Source organism: Echinococcus granulosus, assembly GCF_000524195.1.
Source record: "Echinococcus granulosus chromosome Unknown EG_S00005, whole genome shotgun sequence".
Taxonomy (NCBI): domain Eukaryota; kingdom Metazoa; phylum Platyhelminthes; class Cestoda; order Cyclophyllidea; family Taeniidae; genus Echinococcus; species Echinococcus granulosus.
The window spans coordinates 613,344-638,776 of record NW_020170385.1 but is presented as its reverse complement, the minus strand read 5'-3'; the positions used below and the strand labels follow the sequence as shown (position 1 = coordinate 638,776).

Here is a 25,433-nt window from a genome sequence, read left to right as displayed (position 1 = left end):
ATAAACCGGGTCGTAATTTTGCCGAACGTCTGCGTTTGTTATAAGGTATTGAAAATAATGATTGCTCTGACAGTCTGACAGTTGTACGTAAACGAGGAGTGGTTCGATAGGAACAACGATTTCAAAATTAAAAGAGAATTGATGTGGGTCATTTTGGTCTTTTCCTTGGCTTGTGAAGAGTATCACGTCCTTATCAAGAAGTACATCATCCGAAATATTCAGTGCATTGTAGGCAATGTCAAAGCGTGTTCCAAGCTTGAGTGTGACGTAAACTGGAGTTCCGGTAACCCAACCTAAAGTGAATGGAAATATCGATACATAATCGTATCAGCTCTCTGGCGTCTCGGGTTGTTTTCTCGAAACAGAGGCTTCTGATTATTGTGAAATAACCTAGATGTCTTAGGGAGCTAGAGGAGGAAATTTCTGGCATGCGCATGCAGAAATTTGGCAACCGAAAAAGCCCTGATTGGTAGCTTGAAGGCAGCTCGCGTAGTGGTGGCAGGGGAATGTGCACAACGCCTGCAGCCAATCAGGACACAGCGTTCGAAAGGCCGCGTAACCGGACTATAAGAATCAAATCGACCGTGGGTATGCACTGAAACATACCAGTCACAACAACCGATTTGTCTTAATACCCTTTGGTTGAACTCGTTTGAAATGTATTATAATGAGAACCAGTCTTGCTCTGTTAATAGCAAGTTTAAATACATTTTAAAGATTTTAAGGTAGGTCTTGAATTTCACTACATCTTTCTGGGTAAAAGAACGGGTTTCGGTCAGATTAGCAATTTGTTGTAAACATTAAGTCATAAATATCCTACTTTATTTAACACACAGGAATTGAATAAAATGATTCATTCTATTATCGTTGATTCGCAAACATGCGTGGAGTCGAGTGAGCAGTGTAAGCTGACTTCCAGTGTTACCTGAACATTCTCCATTCGTAATCTTTTACACAAGATTTTAAGCTAACCTGACAAAAACAATAAAACCTCGCGTTAATAAAAATAAGAATTGACAATATACCTAAAATTGATATCATGTGTTGCGTTTGATCAAGATGGCTTCAGTGTAATGTTTGCTTTGATGTCGTGGAATTGAACACTAAGTTAAGTGAGAAAGCTACTGGAAATCCTTTGTCAGAAAAGCAAACTTACAAGCGTTAGCGAAAAACTTTCATAAATTTAACTCTTACTGCTCAAGTCTTCGCGTTATTTTGTTTCTGAGATATTTCTAATAGTGCTATATGACCGATTCCAAGTGCATTGAACACATCTATTAACAAGATGAATTGAAAAGACAGGAAACAGTTCAAGTTGTAAATGTTTTTTTAAAGATAAACTGCAAAGTCGAAAAAAGGGAGTAGTATAAAGAAATCAACGCATATTTCCCGTGCAAACAACCCTGATTATATATCCTACCTGGTTGCATTTCATTTATCATAAATAATACAAAAGGGCAAGATATTTAACATATCAGTTGTGTAAAAAGCTGTTTTAAACAGCTCTGAATTAGAAGGAAATTACGAAATTAGATTTAAAACTTATGTCTCACCATCACAAATGCATTGACCAAAGGATAATGCTCACGGAAAGTAGTACTTATTAGTTATTTACGCATCAGAAATAACACAACGTACGTTTGATATCAACAGTAATAGAGTTTTGCCCGTTCACAAACACGTTTCTTCACGTCAGACTGCTTATTCCACTTGTTTAACTTTGCTTCCATGAATGTAATGTTTTATGTTCCTTTTCATCTTATTACCACATTTGGGGTGTGGATCCAAATAAGTTAGTGCCGGTTAAGATGACGGTATTTTCTTTCGTTTGCTTTGGCATTCCAATCATTGATGTTTTAACTAAAATGATTTGCATTTGTAGTCCAGTTCACCTACGGTAGATAATCAATTCGGATGCTTTAGACGTTTTGTTTGTCAAATAGTTGCACGTCACCAATTCTTAGACGAAAATGTTCAACCGACTAACTACAAAAGGTATCTTAAGGATGAGGCCAAGCAGATGAGGATATTCAAAAGTGGATTGTTAAACACCACTTAAAACTGCGGTCCATCCAAATTTGGCACTTCACAGTCTGTCAAAAATCAAAGTGCTGTAGTCTAATTTTCTCACTTTTTTGAGACTTCATATTAAAGATAAGCTCCGATGTTCTAGTCGGACATCAAGGGATTCAGTGGTCATCATACTCTTAGCATTCTACGTTTTTAAACAAAAATGCATCAATCCTATGTGCTTTGCACTGTTTTTATTAATCTGTTACCTTTTGAATTTAGCATAAATTCTCTACTTACATTGTAATATTTTAACTTATTCCACATGTAAGGTCAGTGGTTATATTCCATGACTTTACTGCCTATTACGAGAAATAAAACAGCTACAGGAACAAAGTGCTGTGGAGGAGAGCTTCAAAGGGGATAACAATTAGTGAACAAAATCAGTCCGAACTTATCTGACTTATTTCAAAATTTTGTTCTATGTGCAATATAGCTCCTCCGCTTTAAGATAGAAGTAGTATTTACAAATAGCATGAATTATTAAGGATTTGATAATTATTGAAATGAACCCCGGTGTTACTAAACTTTAATGATTTTAGTGCTAGTATTGAAGATGGCATATAGTAAAATACTACTTAAAAAGGGCTTCCGAGGTAAAAGCCTTGGTTTTTAATAGGGATGGTGCAGGGCAGAGGGCTTTTACAAAGGTCTAATATGACTGCAACTGACTCAATGCAAAAATTGTTACTGTACATTTTTAGTAGCAAAATGACTACATCTTATGCGGTGAAATTCGGTTTTCACCCATCTTACTGACAGCAAAGTCTGACTAAACACGTTTTTCTTGAAAAGTAAAGAGTCAGGTATATGCTCCCAAGCTGCTTCTGGTCCTTGGTGTGCTTACGCAGACATTACCTGTGACGAATAATGGTAATTTAAATTGGAGTTGGCTTGGTCAACCATGATCTAAAAGGAGCCAAGTAAACTGTTCATTTCTTTGCGTGGCACTATTTATTAACCTACACGTATCCTTTTGTGAAATGCTATTATTAAATATAAACAGTATAAAGGTCAATAGCCAGTACCAAAATTTGTTCACAAGTGTCTAGGTTAAATTTTGTAGTTCTTTATGGAAAAAGCAAAATGTGAATCCCAAAACCCGATTCAGGGATAATACACATGCCGTGTATGCAATCAATTTTTGTGTCAAAAGGCCTTACTTGAAATCCTATCAGGTTTAGCAAAACCTTAATTAATGGGCTTCATAGAAAAAGATATAAAATTTATGGTAAAAACCACCAGAATACACCAAAAGCTATTATAGCACTAATTTTCAGATTTTAAGATGATCAATTTCAAAATTAACAAAATGCTGCTAACTTGATCTTCTGCTATTTATCTTGGTGAGAAATTTGGATTTCTAAAGTTGCACGTGCATTACTTCAAGCGTGTTATTTTTTCAAAATCCGAGAAAATACATACGGCAATCTTGACGCAATGCAGAAGAGGTTGCATCTGTGGATTTCAAATGCGAAATCCTTTGATTTATAGTACAGTGAATGCTAACAGGGCATAGGCATGTAACACTAATATGCCTGAAGCAAAACGTCAGCTCCCCACACAATGCGTGAAATTGTTTACTCATGGTACCATAGTGCAAAAAACTAGTAGTCATTCTCTACCGCAATAATTTTTATTGAAATCCCATTGCTTTCCCTTCATTCTCCCAGTCATGATAATCTGACGTTTATTGGAAGTATTAGAAAAAATGCCTACACTGAGTAGCCACTAGACTTCGCAATAATTTACTTAAACTTAAAAGAGACTTATTTCATGCCAAAAGACTATTAAATGGAATTATTTTAAGTAATGTAAAGAAACCCGCAACTTGCACAAGTGTCGTGACCATCCAGATACTCAGTGTAGTTTTCCAGTAATTTTTCTTCATGCGCTATTCTTATTTACAAAGTCTACAAATGCTTACAAATAGTATTCAACTATGTATAATTGCATTTAATGAGAGGAACAAATGCAAGCCAAAATATATGAAAACATAAATTTTATCATTAAAGCAAGTTTCTAATATAAAATAGATGTCGTTACAAAATACAAGTGAAACTACTTTTAAGGAACTATTGCATCAAAATTTAAGTAACTGATGTCTACTTTGGGTCTTTTACGTTTAAGAATATCATAAATACTGATGCTCAAAGTTTGTGCAGTATAATGATTTGCATAAATTTGAAAAGAACAGTTTTGTGACCGCATTTAAAGCCTCCCAAATAGATACGGTGCAAATAACCATTAGCAAATCGTTCGACAAATCCAGCCGAAGAGACTAACCATTCAATGTGAACAATGATCTTGAAAATTTGCGACCACTTTTCCAACCAGATTTATCCAATTTTGTTAGTCCAAACTTAAATTTATGCCCGGCATCTCGAAGAAGTTGATGACTGAGCTTAGGTGACTTAGACAGTTGAGGTGAATTGCAAAATATTGCATACATAAGGCTTCTGTGATTTCCTAAAACACAAAACAGGCAAATTTATTATCAGTAAATTCAACCTTGCCGGATTGGTATTTTAGAATTATGATAACTTGAATTTCTTAGGCCTGATTAAGAGAAAAGTATCAAAGCTGAATTCACAATTGCACAGAATTACCGAGCATGAGTCGTTACCCTATCATTTATCTTGTATAATACGAATTTTAATGAACCAAGCTCGTACAGTTTTAAAATATTTTTGTATAAAATGCCCTTAACATAAGGCCAAGCTTATAATTCGTACTTGCTGCCATCCCTACCAAAAAAAGTAGAGTGGAAACTATCTTGTGCCTTGAATTAAAATAAATCGTGCTTTATACTAACAGTATGGTAAAACTTGTCAAATGAGCCGAATAATGGTAATTGCTATTGAGATAAAATGCTCGGATATGCGACCAATAATGCTTATAAGTAACATTAACATTTGGGAACACGGAATACATACCGTTATATTATATTTACTGTGTACGCAGCATACCATTTCGTGTACATTCAAAAAAATTTGATCTGCTTGGACATTTTGAGGATAAGGAAAGTCTCACGATAGGTGTACTTGCTTCAACGCCCATATCCTTTTGTTCATTTTATAAGGCCATGTCTTTTCCTTGAACCTGACCGCACAAATAACATTATTCACATTCTTAAAACATCGATTTATAATGAGTTTAACTAGAGGTTTTTCTAAGGTAAGAACTCTACTAGGGTTATCGAGCCCAATGAAGACGAATTACATTAAGGGAATCTAGTAAAACCTAAGAGTAGAACAGCAGTGAAAGAGTGATAATTGAATTGACCATCAAAAAGTGAAAAACGAGCTAGTGAGGGGAGAAGGTATTGTGTAAATTCCCCAGTCCATTAAATCCTTTTTTTTCTGAAACAGTTTTCTGATTTGATGTACAACTTGGGGTAAATAGGTACCTGAGTCGGAAAATGAACGTATCTTCCTACGATTGCAGGTTTGAATGCCAAAATATCGCAAGGTGGATTACAAACATAAAAAGCATTAGTCAAAGTCAATAAGCATTAGATCAAAAAAGATGTATCTTGAATGGAATTGCAAGTTTGTAAGGCACGTAATAAATAGTATAAGACAGGCCATTTGTGAATTAGCAGTGAGGCTCTGCATGTGATTGCGAAACGCCAACAGGCCTTATGTAGGATAACCATATTTACATCAAACAAGATTCTTTTAATAAGACAAGGTGAGTGCCAGATTCCCCCCCTATGAATTCCAGTTTTCTAATTTGCCGCAAGCGTACACCAAAAAGTTTGGTTCATGTTTCTATACGGGTATTTTCCTACATGTGATACAATGAAAAAGAAGGGATTTGTTCAGTACAAATTTACCTTTGGCTGATATATGGAGCTGAACTTTGCGGTCAAATTCATTAATAATATATGCAAACGGCGCCCCCGGCTGCTGAGGTGGGGAAATGCGAACAACTACTGGTTTCTTGTATGTTGCATTCTCTGCTGATTGTTCTTGCATTGTTCCCGTAGAAATTTGAACTGAACAACCTTGCTTGTGCCAGTTTTCTGTGTTAAATTGAAATGGTTTAACATTCTAAAATAAGAGGATACAGGGCATTATTTTTCGTGAGCATGTGTACTTACTTACTGAGTTCCAGTCATACTAGCATTATAGTCTATTTTGGATATTTTAGTGATCACGGTGGCACAATGGCTCTTTGAGATAAAAATGTACCATTCGTGATGACGACTTAAAAGCATCGGCAGGACACAAAGGCCTGCAAGGCTCAAGCTTAATAGAAACAAGATAGTTCATTTTAATTGTAGGCGCAATCAAATTTGATTTAAGAAAAATTTTATGCATAGGTAAAAAAGCTTATTTCGTCATCATATGCACTTCATATTTAAAATCCTACGAGTTTTTTAAACTTACCTGAAATGTGATATATTTTTGCTCCCTTTGACGAAATAATTGAATTGGCTTTTTATTAGATAAACTTATTTCTCGTCGTGCCAAAGCAACAAGAAAGAACTCTGGCTCCGTCGAATTATTTGGCACTTTTTTCATGAGGATAGCCTCTTCCAGATCAGGAATATTGCTTCTCAGATCAAAAATGAAGTGGTTTTGTAAAAAATAGCCAGTTTTTCCAGGAAAAAAGCGGAAGAATAGTTGGAGCTGATAGGAATTCGAATGAAAAGTACCAATTTTTTCTGGGTGTTTGGAATCCAAATTTTTCCTGAGTGTTGTAAAATCCATACCAAACTCTAAAATTATTTTCTGGGAGCTGCTTCGCGGTCGGCGTCTTATGTGACACTGAATGCCGCTATTTTTGAAATCAAAGTCCGGCGTTAGCGTAAATTTAAGAGTTTTTCCTAAAGAAAATCGAATAATTAATGCATATTACAAAATAAACTTAAAAATTTGTTTTTTTTTATAGTGGCACAGTCATTAATCATTAATTTTAAAGAAGAAAGTTTTTTGGGCTCATTTAATTCATTTTTCAGGAATCTTAAAGAAAGCGGCATTGAATTTAATAGTTATTCACTTATCATGACCGAAAGATGTGTTGAATAGAGGCCAGTACTAACCGTATGAAATTACAGCAACAGCCGAGTACTTCATGCCTAGCACTAACCTTCCAGCTTTCGCATAATGCTTTAATATTGCAAAGAACGCAAAATTGTTAAAAACTGTTTTTTTTCTCTGTTTTCTTTGCAAGTTGACTAACTGGGATGGTTAACAGACTGTAAAATGTTGGTTTTCCCAACTGCATATTCTCAACCTATTTTTTGGGAAGACCACATCATTCGTTAAATACGCCTTTTGTAAAATATTACAAGGATCCTTTCACCTCATGACAATACATTTATCATGAGCAGTTTATAAGTACTTAAATAAACGTCTCAGTGAAATATAACAAATAGGCAGTTCCAGACACGTTATCATTGGATATTCACTTCCGTTACAAGAAGTCTAATCTGATGACTTCACCATTGTCTACAATATAGTACTACCCTTTAACAAAAATCCTTAATTTTCTTTTATTTTTACTTTTGATGATTTATGTTAGTTATTCAAGCGATCACCTGACAGAAGCGTTCCAAATGAATGTTAGATGTTAAAATCTACGGACAACAACTTTATCAGATTATCTAGATCATACAAAATGCCTGGCATTGTGCATTGCTTTATACCATCTGATTAATTAGTTTTTGAAAAGAAGTCTACAAAGTATTTGGCAATTTAAACTGGACTTATGTTTGAGAGGCATATGTATACAAAGTCGCAGGTAAGCACTCAGAGGGAAAACTACCGACAGTCTTAACCTTAAATTTTGATATTTTCTACTAAAAAGCAAATATCGCTACAGTTTTACATAGCTTCCTAAGCAAGCGGAATCGGGAGATGTAGGATGATAAGCCACTGAAAAAGCGGCCACGTTTTAGGCAGAAATACGTATTTGGTAAACGAAGACGAAACACTTCCATAAAGTTTAGCTTTTTTAATCTCTAATTATAAATAGAAAGGCTTCTTACCTACATTTGGTAGTTTTTACGCATGCTAACTATCATCATTTTACAAAGGAAAATAAAGGTGGACTTCTTGCAACTTTTGAAATGCAAATGGAACCGATATTAGGTCCATCACTTAATATAATGTCGGGAGTTGCTAGCATTTTAATGAAAATATTTGAAATGAGAAATGATCTTCAGAAATATTGACTTCATTTTTTTCAAAAGACAATTATCTAAACTTTCCTGTACGAATGAAAGGCCAACTATCAGCTCTGTAGAATGCTCAAAAGCTGCGCAAGCAAAATATATTTCCTCTAATTAGTTATTATACCCTCACTTTCCAAAAGTTGTAATAGCAAGCTTACGGTCCGTAGTAATTTTACTTATTTCTTGCAGAAGCTCATAGATCCCCTTCTTTCAGTGTGACTTATCAAGAAACACGAGCAGAATGATGAAAAGATGAGATCATAGCTAACAGTATTAACCTCTAGTATACCTCTTAAACCACAAAAGTTACTTTGCTAATACATTTAGCCCTTAGAAATATAAGAATCAGAAGGCCAGTCGAGATATATTTCAGATAAAACGACCATTTAAATAGCATACCTCCCAAAAACTAAGTAGCTAGAATCTTATATTAAAGAGCAAAGGTTAATTTTGAAAAAAACTATGTATCTACATTTAACGCATTTGCTTAGCATGTCCATATAAATTGGATTGGATAATCTGGATTTTTAACGACATACCCCGAAAGCATAGTTTCGGTTTTTCCAGAGAATATCTATCCAGTGGATAACATTCCCTATTGAAGTATCGAAGACAGTGCGGAGAAGCGTAACAAGGGACTTGACAGCAACTTGAATTCGAACCTATTAAAATAATGGCACTGCTATCACAGTTTTCAACGGCTCCAATCATAGTTTTAGCTATTTTTGATCAGTGAATTTTGTTTACAATGGCCCCTCAACTTCACAAAATGGGATTTGTCCACATTGTTAAGACCTAAGGTTCAACGTCAATCTATTGGAATAAATACCACCAAAATACTTCAGAGTTTTGATAATTGTGTTTATTTTTCTTAACGCCTGACGTCTATGCAACCTAAAGAAGTTCCCGAATGCCGTTAGAACAAAACCGCAAAACTAAAATTTGACAAATTGCCTCATGGCTAAGTGCGTTTTGTGCACATTGGTGAGCATTTATCCATTTACTTAGGTTTTATTTTTCACCATTATTGCTATCTGTTTCGTTGAGACATTAGCAAAACAACGCCAAATACATTTCTACCTTATTTCTGGGCACGGTCACACACAATCCACAATGAATCGCACTATATTTAGTGCATTATTTGCAGTTACTAAAAAAGGGAAACGTGAAGACGATTTATTGTTTAAACCACAGTTAGGTTTCATTTAGCTAAATAGGTTTAGGTTTCATAAAGAACTATAGCAGAGAAAACAGTTAGTAAATTGGGAAGAAAGTTTATTTAACGATAGTTTGAAGGTCTTCTAGAAAGGTTACTTTTTGCTTTTATATGCTCATGTTCTGCGATGATTTTGTACTCCAAATATCCAGTGAGAGACATGTCCAGTTAATAACAAAGTATTCATTAAAATAAATATTTGCTTAATTTCGCAGCATTGGAAACAAAGGTCGTCCACTTGAATCACCAACTGTGCTAGTCCCAGTTTCTTTGGAAACCGGGCTTATGACCTCTGAGCATCTATAAGAGGTGAAATTTTATGTTAATAATTTCTTATTAAAAGGTTTCTTACACTTTAGCATCGCTTTTAGGTAGCTGACACTTTCTTAATCCAGTTACAACATTATTGTGGCATCAGTCTGTGGGACCGCTGGGAGGAGCGCAATGCATCACACTTCGAGGAACGACAACAGTGACAAGGTTTATTGATATACTGTCTACGTAGAACCAAGCTTACATAAACACCGACAAAATCTACAGCTTATTTAAAAGACGAAACTTCTACCGCTTCAGAGCGCATAATGATCACGATGATAAAGTCAATTAATGCATAACTCATGCAAAACGGTTTCTATTTATAAAGACCTTGACGCTAGTATGGCTTTGCCACTCAAAATTAGGTGTTTTATTTTAAGAAGGAATAAGATGTATATATGCCTCTCATTCTGATGAAAAGCACATGTTTAAGGAGTCATTCATTTTCCATCTAACATGATGCGCGACTGCATAAAAAACACTATTTTACACAAAGAAGCAAAAATTAAGTAGTTGTCGCTGCAATCCTAGTCATAAACTTTATCTAATGGAAACGTTTTAAATGTTATATTCAATTGAAAAAGCCATTCAATTGATACAATATTAATAGTCCAATTTGATTTGATTTACGGCAAGTGTTAGAGACATTTTTGAGGACCTTGACTCACCCAATAAAGCAAAAGAGGTTAGCCTCATGTTCCAGTCAATGTGCTTAACTCCACACGATTGCATCAAACATAAGTGACAAATACGTCGAGCTTTGTCACACCGTTCATCACTCTGATCCACGTAAGAATCCATTAGGTGTTCCTTAAATACCTCAGTCACCAGAGGAGAGTTTGTCGTACAGTAGAATGAATTTGATTCCGATTTGAGAGGCGTTGGTACCTTAAATTTTTAGGTACGTCAAAACGAACCTCAACATCCCCGCTTATAACTTTTAACGAAAACTCCAAAGCGTTGCGTCACAGTACAAGATTGTGGTGAACCATTGAGTTATAAAAAAAGTAATTGGTATCCATTAAAAAATATGCAACGCTAAGAGTGGGTAAATAATAATCAAGGAATGGATGATGCAGTAAGGTCCGAAAGGAGTTTCGAATGGTCAGTAATAGGTAAGCAGTAAACGGTAAAGTCATTATTAAGTCTATTAAATAAATTGAAAAATTACTCGAAACTTATAAGCAGAACTGTTCTGCTTTATTTACCTACTTCCATATAAAGCGCAAAGGTTTTTACTTAATATAAAGCTGTTTTAACAGATGAAACAGTGTTCCTATATCCTTGCTGATTCCTAACATAGATTGCTTAACTACCTGCAGTGACCAAACTGCAATTATATTTAAAATTGTGTCTCTTTTTCAAAGTCAGAATAAACTTGAATTATCACGAAGATATTTTTAAAGCCTTCGGACTGTAATGCTGTGAGATGATTTTACTAAGGCCACTAAACGATAATTATATTAATATTCATCTTTGATCACCCCTTTTAAGTTAAAATTCTCTTGGAGAATTAGACTACGCAGTATTTTCGAATTCCATTAAATTAAGTGGTTTAATGCCACTTGTATTTTTCCATGATCCTTAACCTGTTCTCCTAATTAAGTTTAATCTAAGTGCACAAATTAGCATTTAAAAACAAACTTGAAACCCATTGGTAAATTGCCCAATTTTTAATAATTTCAGTTGGAGAATCTCTTTCCAAATGAAGTTCGAGTTGATGCAGATTTATCAGAGTGGGTGAGTATGTAAGAAGGGGAACCATAAAACTAGAAGAAAGAGTAATTGTGGTATGTGCATTAAATCGTTTTTAAATCTGAATCATTTCTGGCATTCAAATACCCTGTGCATTGGCAATAGTTCACTATGACTGTTTGCTGCAGGAGCATTCATTGAATAGTGAGCACGTACGCTATAAGAGCAGGGTTCGTTTAATGTTCTTTGAAACAGACGAGCCTCCATGTTTTCGAACTGTCGAAAATTTGTCCGACTATCAATTCCTATGGAAAAATTTCGAAGAATAGCCGCTGTCTGTCTATCTGGATAAGGTTTCATTGATAAATAGTATCGCTTTGGTAGGGGATGCCTAAGGAGAAGCGTTGTCCCATAATAATATGATTAAATTGTAAAAATGCGCGTTAATTGGCATCAAAAAATTGTGATTTTAGACGTAACATGAATTACGTTTAAGGACGGGAAATGAAGACATTTACATTATAAGGCCTTAATTTAAACTCTAGATAATGTCATACTTATAAATAATGTTTCCAACAATGTTTTACTAAAATAGAGACCACTAGAGGAGTTCATTGTCTGACTGAGTTTTGGCTTATTCAATCCAAGTAATGGAGGGTCTGTTGTTTCGGTTTTGTAGATTACAAAGGCAAATTATTTGTAACTTTTTTTATCATATTAGAAGTTGAACGCTTTGTATAACCACAACAGCTGCTTAACAAAATCCATCCGAAACATTGGTCATTTAAGCGTATAATTGAAGTTGCACTCAGGAGACAATGTGGATTTCAAAGTAAATTATTGAACACATTCATATAACTAGTGCTTTAATAAACCATCGTTCTATTTGTAATTCCTGCAACACTACCCAAAGGATCTGCTTACTAGTAAAATTTTGGGTTCAATTAATCCATTGCCTTGGATCGCTGTAGCTTCATTGCTATCACATGGCGCGCACACATTTAAAAGAAGATTTGCTGAAAGTGGGGAATGTCAACGAGACGACTAATGCCCATGGAAATACACATCAGGAAGGACATTCGTCCTTGTGCAGGCCTGTATAGCCATTGGTTCCCTATTTGTTTAAATGCGGTTTCGTCCATGCACAATTTTTAATTGCTGATTGACAGTGAGAAAATTTTAAATGTCTGTAATGCAAGTCTTGCTACTGCGGATTTGATCAAATTCACAGCATCAGTGCCTCAGTGGGAAAATGGAAACTTCGATTTGCTTCTTCTACACCTAAAGTAGTCCTTCTCCTCTGGTATTTCTGCAAAAGCCAAAAAATCTGCAAGAAGTGACGCAATTTACCAGTAAATTACAATTTTAAAAATTGTCCTGCTCTTCCTTTTAGCCTAAAAACTAAGGCGAGTTTTTTTTGTGAGCATCAATTGAATTGTCAAATATTCAAGAGATTTTAATGCAACATTAAAATCTGGGTATTCCTCCAATGACTGCATGTTTTGAATTCCAACACTTTCAATGTAACAAAAAAAATCCATTTTGGTCTACATAGTGGACTAAATACATTGTGATTTGTTCGAGTCTTGCCGATTTCAACGGAGGTGGCGTAAAATGAATCAGCACTTACAGTTGGCGCACCGCTGTAAAGGTGTTCGATGATGAAAATAATTTATTACGTTTTTAGATGAAAACTACCTGCAAAATGTAGCGACCTCCTTCTGCAGCAAAGACTTTAAGTCGGCAAGGTGTGAATCTTCGGCTGACATCAGTATCATTGAATTATCGCTAGATTCGTGATCCCAGTCTTCAAACGTTGGCGTTGGAACATTTTCCAGCAAACGGATAGTAAAACGGACATTCCAAAGTGGGTTCTGCAAAAAAGAGTCCTTCTAGTTTTTTTTAGAAACATCTATGATAAAAAACTTAGTACTTAGTGTCTATTCTCGAGGTTTACTTTGAAAATGACAAATATCATATCCCACTCGCCTGTCACAAAGTAGTCAGATATTAGAATTTGAGTAAGTCGTAATCAGAAATAAATTAGGCAACCCTTTGATCTGTAAGAGGCTGCGGCACAGCAGCTTAGATTTTTAACATATTTAGAGTAGTATGGGTAATTATAAGCGTCATTAGGAATGTTTCTATAGCTTGGTGAATTCGGTCGCCAAGGAAAACTTTGTAAATAATAACCGCCTTTAAATTGAAAAAACTGCCAAAATGCACCTTACCAAAGTGAATGGTTTTTCTTTTGATGAATTCGTAAGATTGATGATTAACTCTTTTTTGAATTTCTCTCTTCCATTGAAAACATCTGCGTCAATATCCTCAAGTGGTAGTAACTCTCCCCACGGTTTCTCTGTAGTGAATTTAAACAATCGTATTTACTTATAATTGCACGCCTTTTTCAGTAAATAAACTTTGAGCATAAAAATGGTAGGTAAAATCGGATGTTAAACGGTCGAATGGCTCTTTTACTAGCCAAATTTTCCACTATACAAGGAAGTATTAAATAAATGGTGCTCTCTACTTCCTGCCATGTTTCAAAATATCAAAAGTGGACTAAAATTTGTTTTTAATTAAATCCGTGTAAATTAAAGTTAACCACTTGTCATACACTGATGCGATTGAAGACCTAGAAACCAGTTCTTCTACGCTTAGTTTAATGCTATTGTACAATGGGCGCATGCCAATTTAGGCAATTGTAAAAGAGAAGACACGCTGTAAGATGCTTAAGTCTGAACAAAATACATTGGTCTTTATCAAAATTCGTGTGCTTGCGCATTGTTGAAAATTTGAAAGCAGATGAGTTAATACACGTTAAATATGTAGGGTCCCGCAAACAGAGCATTTGAGAGCTACCATTATCACTAATGCGCATGTCAAAGCAGGAAAAGTGGCCAACCGTATCGCTTTGAATCACAATTTGCCTTACAACTCAAATAATATCTCATTTTAACGGTTATTAAGGCATGCCCTCAGCATTAGTAATAGCAAAATGTTTACTGTTTGTGTTCAAACATGTAAAATGTAGTGTTAGAATTCAGTTTCAATTGAAACTACACAAAGGGTTAAATGGGGTGGATTTGTTTGTTGGTCATTGCTCCAAACCAAAATCATTGAACAACCTTGTACAGTCTAATAATAGTTTTTTTAAACTCAGCCCTCATTCATAAAACTCCACAAACAAAGTGGTTAAAGAACATGATCTGTTTGCGACGCATTTGCCTCCGACTATTTCGCAGACGATCTTTGAGTAGTGTGAAATTTTCTCTAATATTATACTTAAGTTTAAGTTATGCACCCTCATCAAAGTTTAGCACCTACTTAGTGATTCATTTATTTGGATTGTATTTGCTGACATTTCCATTAATGAATTGTGCTTTTGCCTTGCATACAAAGGTGCCAGAAGTTTTGAAAGCATGTAGCCGTAACATGTTTGGCATTCTTTGATTTCAAAGCCAACTTTGCAGATATACCTAAATAATACGTTAGCTTGGCGAAAATTATACCGCCTCATGTTTTAAAATGTAATAATTTGGTGTAAAGTTGGTAGACGTGCCACATTACAGCTACTCCTCTTTAGTCTTTATGGAAAGTTTTATAGCCTAAATATTGTAAAAGACGAAATTTTATGGGGGTTTTGGCCATAATGATTTCAAAATGCACGCTAAGATAAATTACCCAGAAAGTTCTGATTCCAGTCATTTCGTCTATTTGAACTAGGTATATATTCTTTTAATAAGCGCCGCATCAATTTCGCCTTATAACGGTTTAATTAATTACCTTTTCATTAAAAATATGATATACTAACAGCGAAATTTCTGTTTTGCCACAATAAGGTAGTTGACGAAGCTGTGGACTATGGCATGGTTGCACGGTTCTCACCTGTTTTATAAATCAGAAATTACCCTTTTTTAAAATAAACTGATTCTTTAATAGGGACACATCACGTCTTAATAATTAGCTTTACTACACGATTAGGTGACCAAGCGACTCATGAAAGGGTTATTCGTTAAAGTAGAAAACATGTTTCTTGCTTTTATATTAACAATGCATGTGTTTAACTTTGCCTATGTTAGACAATCCTCTGAAAAATGATTTGCGTGCATGAGGAGCAGGGGAGGTCGAAGCACGTAGAAAGATACTTAAACAGTCAGCTGCACGCATACCGCAAAGCATTATAATAGACTAAAGGGTAAAGAGGTCTTCCACCATGCTGTAAATGGAGGAGAAGCCTACCTAAGTCTAGAAATTGTATTGGCTTATTTGATAAAATAAGTCGCCTTACAGTTTGGTAAAGACATGGTTATTGCCACCCATCAACTAATTTACCTAACGGTAGTCGGCTGTTTTGTTATCGTTTTGGTAGATGAATCATTGACGCTTTAATTAGGATAAGTAAATAAGTTCCTTCCAATATTTCGATAGCCGTTCGTATATGCTTGCGCCGAAATACAAAATAATTATTCCGCACTTATTTACACTACATCGGCGAGTCCTTAAAATGTACATATATATTTTTCAATGTTATAATATCCAGATACAGATACGAAATACGACCTTTCCATTGTCAACGTACGACAAACTCCTTATGAATGAAGATTTCTAGTGGGCTTTTGCTTTGAACAAACATAATCTTGTTTACAAGCCAGCCGAGTAAGCGATTTGTTTGAACAAGTATAATCAGCTACCCTTTCGTCTCCATGTCAAAAGAGATGTCGATGATCACCATAAATCTACATTTGGTGTGGCAAAGGGGGACTCTGAACATCAAAATGAATTTGCACATCCTACTTTCGGAATGTAAACTTCTAACTGTTTTTCTCGATTAGTAGGATAATTTAATGCTCCACAGTTGAAAGGAGATTTACCTTATAAAAACACAGTGTTTCGGCATCAACACGTCCTTCTTCTTAGGCTTGCGTGTCTCCCTTTAGATCATTTTGCACCTGCGGAATTTTATTTTATAAACCTGTACTTAAATCTGGTTAACATTTGGAAACTAGTTACTACCCCAGGTTTTACTTTAGATACATATTACATACATAGTATATATATTTTAGATACATATTTAAGCAATAAAATACCTTTGAAAGATATGTTGATATTTTGATAGGTATTTTTCACATAAAATTCCTTTTTAATGAATAAATTAGTGCTGATGTGTCAAAGTGAAGACGTCAAAAATGTGTTTTTGAAAATAATAGTGCAGATAATATCTTACTTATCCAACCCAAAGACTAAATAAACCCAGATGACTTTGTAGATTTGTATGTAACAAACCGCAAAATTACAAATGGCCAGAAAATAGGTCGATTGCTTATCAGTTCAGGTAAACTCGGATGGAATCCTCTTGCGTTATACAATTTAGAGAGGTATTATGTTCACTTGGTTCAAGAAGCTTAACTGCTGCGAAAACCCCATAAGTATTTGCACAGGTGGTTTGATGATTATGTGGTTTTTCGATTTTTACGAGTTTTAAGCTTTGTTTCTTTTTACATGTGATTATTTAGTAAGCGGCAATGGGATTTTCCTGTATGCCCGAATAGGACCATTGTAAGTGGTTATAATTTATTTGTTTGGCTTCATCTTCTATGTGTAAACTTCTCTTTCTCGATATCTAGTTGGGTTAAAAAGGACTGCAAAGAAGATCAACCCGACTAACATATATGTACAAAAAATTTTGTCTTCGGAATATATGACGCCATATTCCTAATGGCACTATGTACTGAAGCACTTTCAAATTTCAAAATTATCAATTCAATGCCTCTAAGGACAGAAAACCAAAATTAACAACGAATAAAGTCGAAAACAAATGCCGACATTTTCTTTACAATTTTATTATGAAAAATAAGAAGGCGTATTGTTTTACGCTCTGCTTTCATTCTGCAGTTTGGTTCATTAAGCCAATCCTAATTTACTTTTGTAGTCTAATACTTTACCAAAACATAGGCGTATTTTTGCGCATGTACACTAATCAAGCGATTTAACTGATAACTGCTCTTCTTTTCTACTAGTTGGCAAGACAGCTTAAAGGAAGATCCTCTTCGAAATAAGAATCTAGCAATTTGCCTATTGTGGACCGACGGATTCAATGTTGATAACAAATCAAAAGCCAACTTACGGCAGCCGTTACTATTAAAACAGGGAAATTCGGGCTTTTCAAAACTTTCATCTTTGCATCTTTGCATCCTTGCATTCATGCATCTTTGAAAATCCACATTTTTCGTGTTTGGATTTGGAATGGAGAGAAGTTTCACGGTAATGACAGCGAATGTTAATAAACACACTGTCAACCATGGTCCAAGCTGATGGTGTTTCATAGCTTCTGACAATTTAAACTAGAAAGCAGTCTCCAACTTCTTTTCCTGATAAGTTGTTTCCTTTCATACAAATTAAAACATCGAATAAAACGAAAAAAATTGACAGCTAATAGAATTCCTGTTTAATTCTCCCTCAATCGTTAATGGCGTTAGGTATCGACACTTACCAAGATTTCAATTGTTCTTTTCTCAGAAGAAGGCCTTCTGTTCTATTCATTAAAAAAACCCGGGTTACAATCTATAAATTGGACATCGTTGCAATTCCAAGCATACACTTACGCATAAAAGAGCGGAAATATTTGCATAAAATATTTGGTGAGGTAGAAGTTTAGCTAAACATTTTGTCACATAGTTTGTTGTTAGTTACTTAATGTTGCAAACTGCGCAGTCATAAAACATGTTCCAATTTCTGCAGGGTTTCACGAAAATAATGCTGTTCAAATGCGCAGTTACAACAAAATCGAGTAATAAAATATGTGGCCATCTCATATGTTACTACAAAAAAGCGATTTCCAAATTTTCTCACTGCTTTACATTTTATCGGATGAAAATTTTGTCAGCGTAAAACACACATTGACCAGAAACATAAAAGTTTCATCATTATTTCTAGCATATTTTTAAGTGTAGATCAGTAAAATAAGCCCCATGTTCCTACGCACGAGGATGCACATGGCCTGCACCCACACCAGTGCATCAATAACAGGGAATTAAAGAAGTCAGTTAGTTTCTTATTTAATAACATGGCAGCCGATTCTATTAAATACATGCCCATCTATTCACAAGAGGCCGTAGCAAATGACCGTTGTATACCGCTTTCTTTAGGCAATAACTGGTATTTTCTCCTCAAAGCGCTCATTAACGAGATGTTTATACAAAATACTTGTTACAACAAGTAAAACAAAAATATTTACCTTGGCAATTTTTTGCGTTATGAAAAAACTTGCAAAACTGGGATGGCACCTATAAATCATGGTATTCCTACAAATATCATGAACCAAAATATAGTACTAGGCATATACCGCACGACAAGGTCAACTTAATTACAAACGTATGTAAAAGAATAGTAAAATAAACAATTATTAGGTAGACTCTTGAAAGAATGCAAAATATATCACAGGACTAAACTATTTTAGCTCGTGGTTGAATAAAATGGGATTCTGTTCGAGCTGATTCTCATTTTGCAAAACACTCATGATTGTGAAGCCAAGGGAATGACTTTTCTGCTGTGTGTGAACGATTTGTGAAAGTCAATAAGTAGTTTTAAATGGTCTTCACAGTATAAATTAACAGCTAAAATTCTACGCCATTCGCCTTTTTTGGTAACCAAATAAAAACAATATGATCAATTTGGATGAAGCTATTTGATAGTTAGATATTTCCGCGAATTCACTTAATCAGTTATTGAAACACATTGGATCCATTCTTCTCTACATTGTCGCCAATTTTAGTTCCTACAAATAGCGCTGATAGCTCACATCAATAGGGACTAAGTTAAATCTTGGAATCAATGGAAAGTGGATGTTAATCACAATTTCTAATGGACAAGGTAGTGTGGACATCGAAAGTAGGCTAGAAATCTTTTCTTAACAAATGCTAAAGGATGTATTTATCACGGCTCTGCTAACACTCAATACCGCAGTCTCCACCTATTTGGCGTTGATGTGAGATAACTAAAACTGTATGCATGAGTAAGGCCCTTAGCAATAAATAAGCTCAAATAGTAGAAAAGGAAATTTGCTAAGCAGCTTTTTTCGACAAAAACATAGTACGTGGAATTATTCTAGCGTGCCAAGAAATCAGTCTTAATTTCCCCACGATTTTCTCCAAATCATGATTATTCAGGTGCAAATTAAGGTAGCGGCTCGTAATACACCAAGCTGTGGAAACCTTTTTTAATAATAAATGAGAAATAAACATTGAGAGATGAAGTCTTTAAATGAATTAGACTTTCTTTGAATCAAATTTGCCTTAAAAGCACATGTTGCTGAAAGGCATTCTTATCAATACCAGTTGCCAAATTCATTGTATGTTACCTTGTACAGAATTGAGAGCATTTGGTTAAATAACACAGCTTAAAGCATCGCACCATTATCTTTTGAACAGCCTTTAAATTATTCACAGTAATTTAGCTCGGTTTTTGATAATACACTAACGTCAACCGCAAACATTATTTAGGGCTCTGATTTCACCTAATTTTACATCGACAAAACTGGTCGGAAGGATTGAAGAGAAAAATCGGAGGTGAGGATACCAGAGGGGTAGGAGGGTATGGTACAGACGAGCACGCCTACTGTGACAAAGTTTGTAAATCAGAAAGCCTAGAAAATTGTTCTCTGAGATGTCCCCTGCCCGCATTTCAAGCCACATTCGGCTCCTTCACTACTTACCTTAGGTTGAAATTATGGCGGGTAACCCATTAACTCCAAAACGTGTGTACATTAGCGGAATCCTTTAGCTTTGATCAGCTCTGAATTCAAAGTGCTGGTCGCGAACAAAGTGTTTCCATTTTTAATTCCAAAGAGCGAACAAGAGTAAAGTAAATAAGGTACTTTATGACCAAACTAAACCTATTTATATTGTGAGTTTATATTTGAATAAAATGCTTCCTTTTGTACAGAAAGCCAAATGAAGATTGATCGTTTAAAAAGGGTGTAACAATTTATCAAATTTATTTACTGAAGATACCTTTTAATGCCATCTCATAGCGCTTAACCACCAAGGACTTCTCATTACAAATCGAATAGTAGCGTACAAAGGAGACCAAAGAGACAATAACTGTTTTATTTACTAAAAATATTTTTTAAAGAATTTTCTGTAACAAAGGGTAAAATTATGAGACTGAGCAAAAGATGTATTACCTCTTGATAATCACTTTAAGCTTGTTTGTTTCATGCAGTTCACTGCCCTGGAATTTGTCACAGCTTTTTTTTCGATTCGGCCTCGCTGATTGCCAGCATCAGTAAATACTGCGGCACTTATTTACGCAGTGCTTACCTGCAAAAACCCTTCCTTGTAAGCAGTTTGTGTTTTCATTTTGAGCAAAAGTAAAAAACAGTTATATTTATTTGTTGCAGAACCAGTAGACAATTAATTAGGCGAAAAAATGTTCCACTGAGTAAATAGTTTAACCTGCAATATATCATCAGCTTAGCTACAAGGATGCATAAAAAGCGGTCAAAATGATCAAAGGAATGGTCCAAAAATAATACTGGCCGTAAGAATATCTTAATGTATTAAATGAATGTGTTGAAAAAGAAGCATTTTAGACAAAATTAGCAGAACCTTCCCCTAAGATTGGGAACATTACAGTGAATAGCTTACTGTAGAATACGTTTTTTTTTTAAAATGGATGCCCTTTTGTGCAACTATATGCGATGATTTTACTCATAGATAGTTCTTAAATATTTTGCTCATTAGTCCGATTTAATCGTTTAGAAAGTTGATCAACTGGTGTGTGTTTTAATACAGAAAGTGACAGTTAAAATACTTGGCCTCAGTATGGGTGGTTTTTTACAGAAACAAGGGCAATTTGCATGCGGCCACTGAATATATTGGCTGTGACAAAAGTTTCTTACAACTGTATGAATTATTCCTCATTGCGCCAATCATAAAACATCAATTTTAGACACCGTCACGTAAGTAATTAAAACTCTTAATGAAATAAAGGGAATCCTTTGCATGAAGCGGCTTCAATTCCCTAAGGGAAAAAGCGGCAAAACTTCAAATTTCTGTAAAACCCTATGTAAAACTGAAAAAACTAGGATTTCAAGTTGTCTTGGGGTGTATTTATAATCACCACTACCCCCTAAAGTCATACGTCTTAAGTTCTATAATTTTCATCTTAGAGTTATTTTTAAACGCAAAATGGATTCTGAACAGGGTATGTGCAACTTGAATTCGCATGAAATTACCTGTCGGTTATTAATGGGTTGAATGGGATAATATTTGTGTTCAGGTATATTAAAGCTTTGTCGTAATTTTATGGTTTCGTTAGATGAAGTATGTATGAATGAACGCTCTTTTTGGAAATAATATAAAAACCTAAACGAGGCGCATTAATGCATGAATGTGCTAAGAATCTCTTTAAAATGCTTTGAAGTGAGTGGAAGTTGCAGGTCTAAAAGGATTTCGTAGATTGATAAAAGATTGTAAGAAGCTGGAATATTACTTGCGATGTTTTTGAAATTTACTTTCTATTAAACTATGCACTTGACACGCGCGTTTCTATAATCTTTTTTATGTGAATACGTAGTAGCGCAGCAAGCACCACCGTTTCACATAGATTATCTCTTTGTCCAAGACAATGTGAATAATTGATCTAAGTTAGTCCAGTTTGATTTGGTTTGCTTGTTTAAATCATAGTTTATTAAAGTTAGATTAGCTCTAAATAATCTAAGAGATCCAGCAATGCTTCATCGAACATACTAAAAATTAGCTTTTCGAGGTGGAACGCATAAGCCTCGCCTTCTCATTTAAGACCAAGTAAGTTTAAGCTGCGCGCCGACCCGTTCTAATAAATAATGTATGTAAGAAGCATATAGACACGTGTGACCGAAGATTCTACACCCTACGTTTACTTACCCTATGCAAATGCACTGACTCATTGAAGCAGAAAATCATGAAATTATATATTTCTAGTTGACGCAGTACTCTGAATTGTCATCACTCCTTTTACAATCGTTACCTCGTCTTTTATTTCAGTATTTGTACCTAAGTTAAGCATATGCAGCTAATGACACTGGCATTGTGAAGAAAGTTCCAAATTTTAGTGCAAATTGTGAACTAATAATGTTTGCTTGTCAAAATACATTTGGCAGGAACTCGGTAAATTTAATTGGTAATGAAGATATAATATCGATTATATTATATGGTGCAAAATATACAAACCTTGAATAAAACAAGTAGTATCAATTGATAGCCAATTTCTTCAAAAGCGCACTGGGAGGCTTAGGAGACATAACTAAAGGCTCTGCTATTTTGCCTTATGCAAAAATTAACAAAACATTTATCACACTCGAAAACTAAATCAGCTTTCATATTGCGGTAAAAATTGGAAACTGTTTTAACATAGGAATGTGATATTAATGCAAAATTCAATCTTATCAGTTAATATGCGTAATTATTGTGCAAGCCAATCACATTCATAATTTTAGTAAGTTGTTATTAGCAGAATCAGCGATAGGTGGATTTGGATTTTTGCATCATTTCAGCGGATATTAAACAAATAAACTTGTACTCACTATACAATAATTTTCAGTGTTAAAGCCGGCGCGCCCTCATGGGCAGTTCGTGCATGCAAAAAACACAAAAATTGATAAATCCTGGAAATAATCCGCCTTAACTTAAAACAAAACCATAGTATTTGACAGTTTGCTTATTTAAAATTGGCGATATGCACATTCCGTTGGCATCGCATCGGAGTTATTTCCAGACTTGTTTAAGTTTTGCTGATGCAGAGTCACGTTAGTAGCAAATACCAACTAATGCCATTAATTTTCGGAATGGCTTGATAGCGTTACCAATTAGGACACGGATAGTGGCATTCTTTGTAGCTCAAACCAGCGTAACCAAATTAAAGCAAAACATTGCTTTCGGCAGATATTCTTGGTGGCTGCAGAGAAAGCGTCGGTGAGAAGGGAATTTGTGGTGAGGGACGAAGTCAGGGAAGACACTAATTGAAATTTAGTGAAAGCAATCAACCGTAACAGAGTTTTCTAAAGTATTCGCAGCAGAGACGATAGAAGGCATTTAAAAAGGGAAATGACAAATGATTTTAAGAAACCCAGGCTCTAGCTGGGCGCTAACACAGATAAATGAAAAGTCAGCAAAAAAGTGATTTTTGTAAGACTCCTGGTAAAAAACTGGAGTTTTGGGATTGCATTGATAAAATCGAAATTTTCAGAATATTTTTCTTAGCACAAGTAAAGGTTTAAGAAAACATAAAACAAAGTAATGCTAAACTAACTCCATTTGATAGATCGCATATAGTAGCTTAAGATTTTAAAAACAATTTTAAAGTGGTCTGCTTCAACTGCTACTGCATATAACTGCAAGCGTTTGATGAACTATTTAAAGCCTTAAAATAATTTTTTATGTAGAACAATATTTTTAAAAAGGCTGTGGTTATAAAAATTGCTTTATTAATATCAAGAAATTCCAAAAATATCATTTATGTATTCATCAAACCTTAAAGCTTGTATAAATAAAAAAAAAGCACACTGTCAAAAATCAGCAAACAGTAGGTCCTAAATTCACCTTAAAAGGGTTATAAATGTAATTTATTAAACATAAAGCAATAAATTTATAATTGCCGCTTAAAATCAGGCTAAAAGCTTCAAAAATATCAAAAAGTTAGGGCGCAATGGATAGTATATATTCAACACATTATAAATCTTGTCATAGCAACAGGTCAAACTACTTAGAAAATTAGTTTTAATTAAACCTGGCAGAACTACTATTGGTGCTAACGACCATCTTGTGTTTTAAAACCAAATTAAGATGAATTCTATGCATAACTTCTAAACTTATTTACAATGTTTTTGCACACATCAACACACCATGTACAGCACAAACTCTATAAGGTGTTAGTTGATTGTTTAAAAAAGAACCAGGGTACCACATTTATGGAGTCAAATGTTTCCCCGTGTTAATATGCGATTTAAGAAAAAAGCCTGTCAGTTGCTAAGCCGTAGTAAAAGTTCAAAACCTAACTGACAAAAAAAACTAAAGTTAACGTCAGCAAAATAGTTGTGGATTTACCCACCCCGAAAGCCGCTGATTTGTAAATACGCTGACTCCGAAAACGACCCTGATAAGTTAAACAAGTAAAGCATTTTCAGATTTGTAACGAGATCAAAATGCTTTTTAAAGCGAGACATAGTTCTTCTCAGTAGCAAGCAAAGTAACCTGCAAATTAAATGCAAATGTTTTAAAAAGAGGTAACAGATATTGAAAATGTTATAAGCACTTATAAACGTGTGATAGGCCTTTGTTTTTTTCTTCCCAGCCATTATAAATATTTTGTTACGCAAATATTTCAGTTTTTGCATATTTGTTCTGTGTGCTTGTTAAATATCAACATCCATCGGAGAATTTTAAGCTCCGTTTAAGTTGCAAACATTCATAAAAACTCTAAATGCAAGCTGTGTAAGTACGACTTGCGTTAGTCGCATATACGCTTTAGCCTTTTTTATTGTAAAAGCTGTTTACTTAAACTGTTTAGAGCTCCTAGTCACCCTTGAAGCCAAAGTATTCGGCTTGTACACATATTTCCTAGAAATACAAAACAGAAATGCATTGACATGTACCAATGATCATAGCGCCTAAATAAAATAAATTAAATCAAAATGTATGATGCTAGTTTTGTCAAAACTATGCACTGCTTTTTAGATTCCTCCTTTTTCTGCCTTCTGGTGTATTCTGTCCATAGCCATGGAATTAGTTAATAGGCGATGCGTTTACACTCACAAGCAATCCTGCTCAAATCGTTAGCTTTTTACATACGTATCCTTAATAGGTGCTAATGTTTGCTGAATTTGTTGTAGGTTTTCGCCTTGGCTACCCTTTGTTTTAATAAACCACCAAAAGGCTGAAGACTCGCTTTCTAACGTGATTTTGCTACCGAGTG

The 25,433-nt window shown here is 34.8% G+C and overlaps 1 protein-coding gene across 1 annotated transcript; it reads right to left on the bottom strand. All coding sequences in view use genetic code 11, as the record gives it.

Moving 5' to 3' along the window:
* Nucleotides 1-9,884: 9,884 nt before the first annotated feature.
* Nucleotides 9,885-14,020, bottom strand: EGR_01328 (hypothetical protein; the record flags this gene model as incomplete). The annotated part of the gene is made up of 6 exons (XM_024490577.1): nucleotides 9,885-9,982; nucleotides 10,538-10,673; nucleotides 11,697-11,871; nucleotides 13,179-13,354; nucleotides 13,712-13,839; nucleotides 14,011-14,020. The coding sequence occupies 6 exons, from the start codon at nucleotides 14,018-14,020 to the stop codon at nucleotides 9,885-9,887; spliced, it is 723 nt and encodes a 240-aa protein (XP_024354901.1).
* Between the last annotated feature and the right edge of the window lie 11,413 nt (nucleotides 14,021-25,433).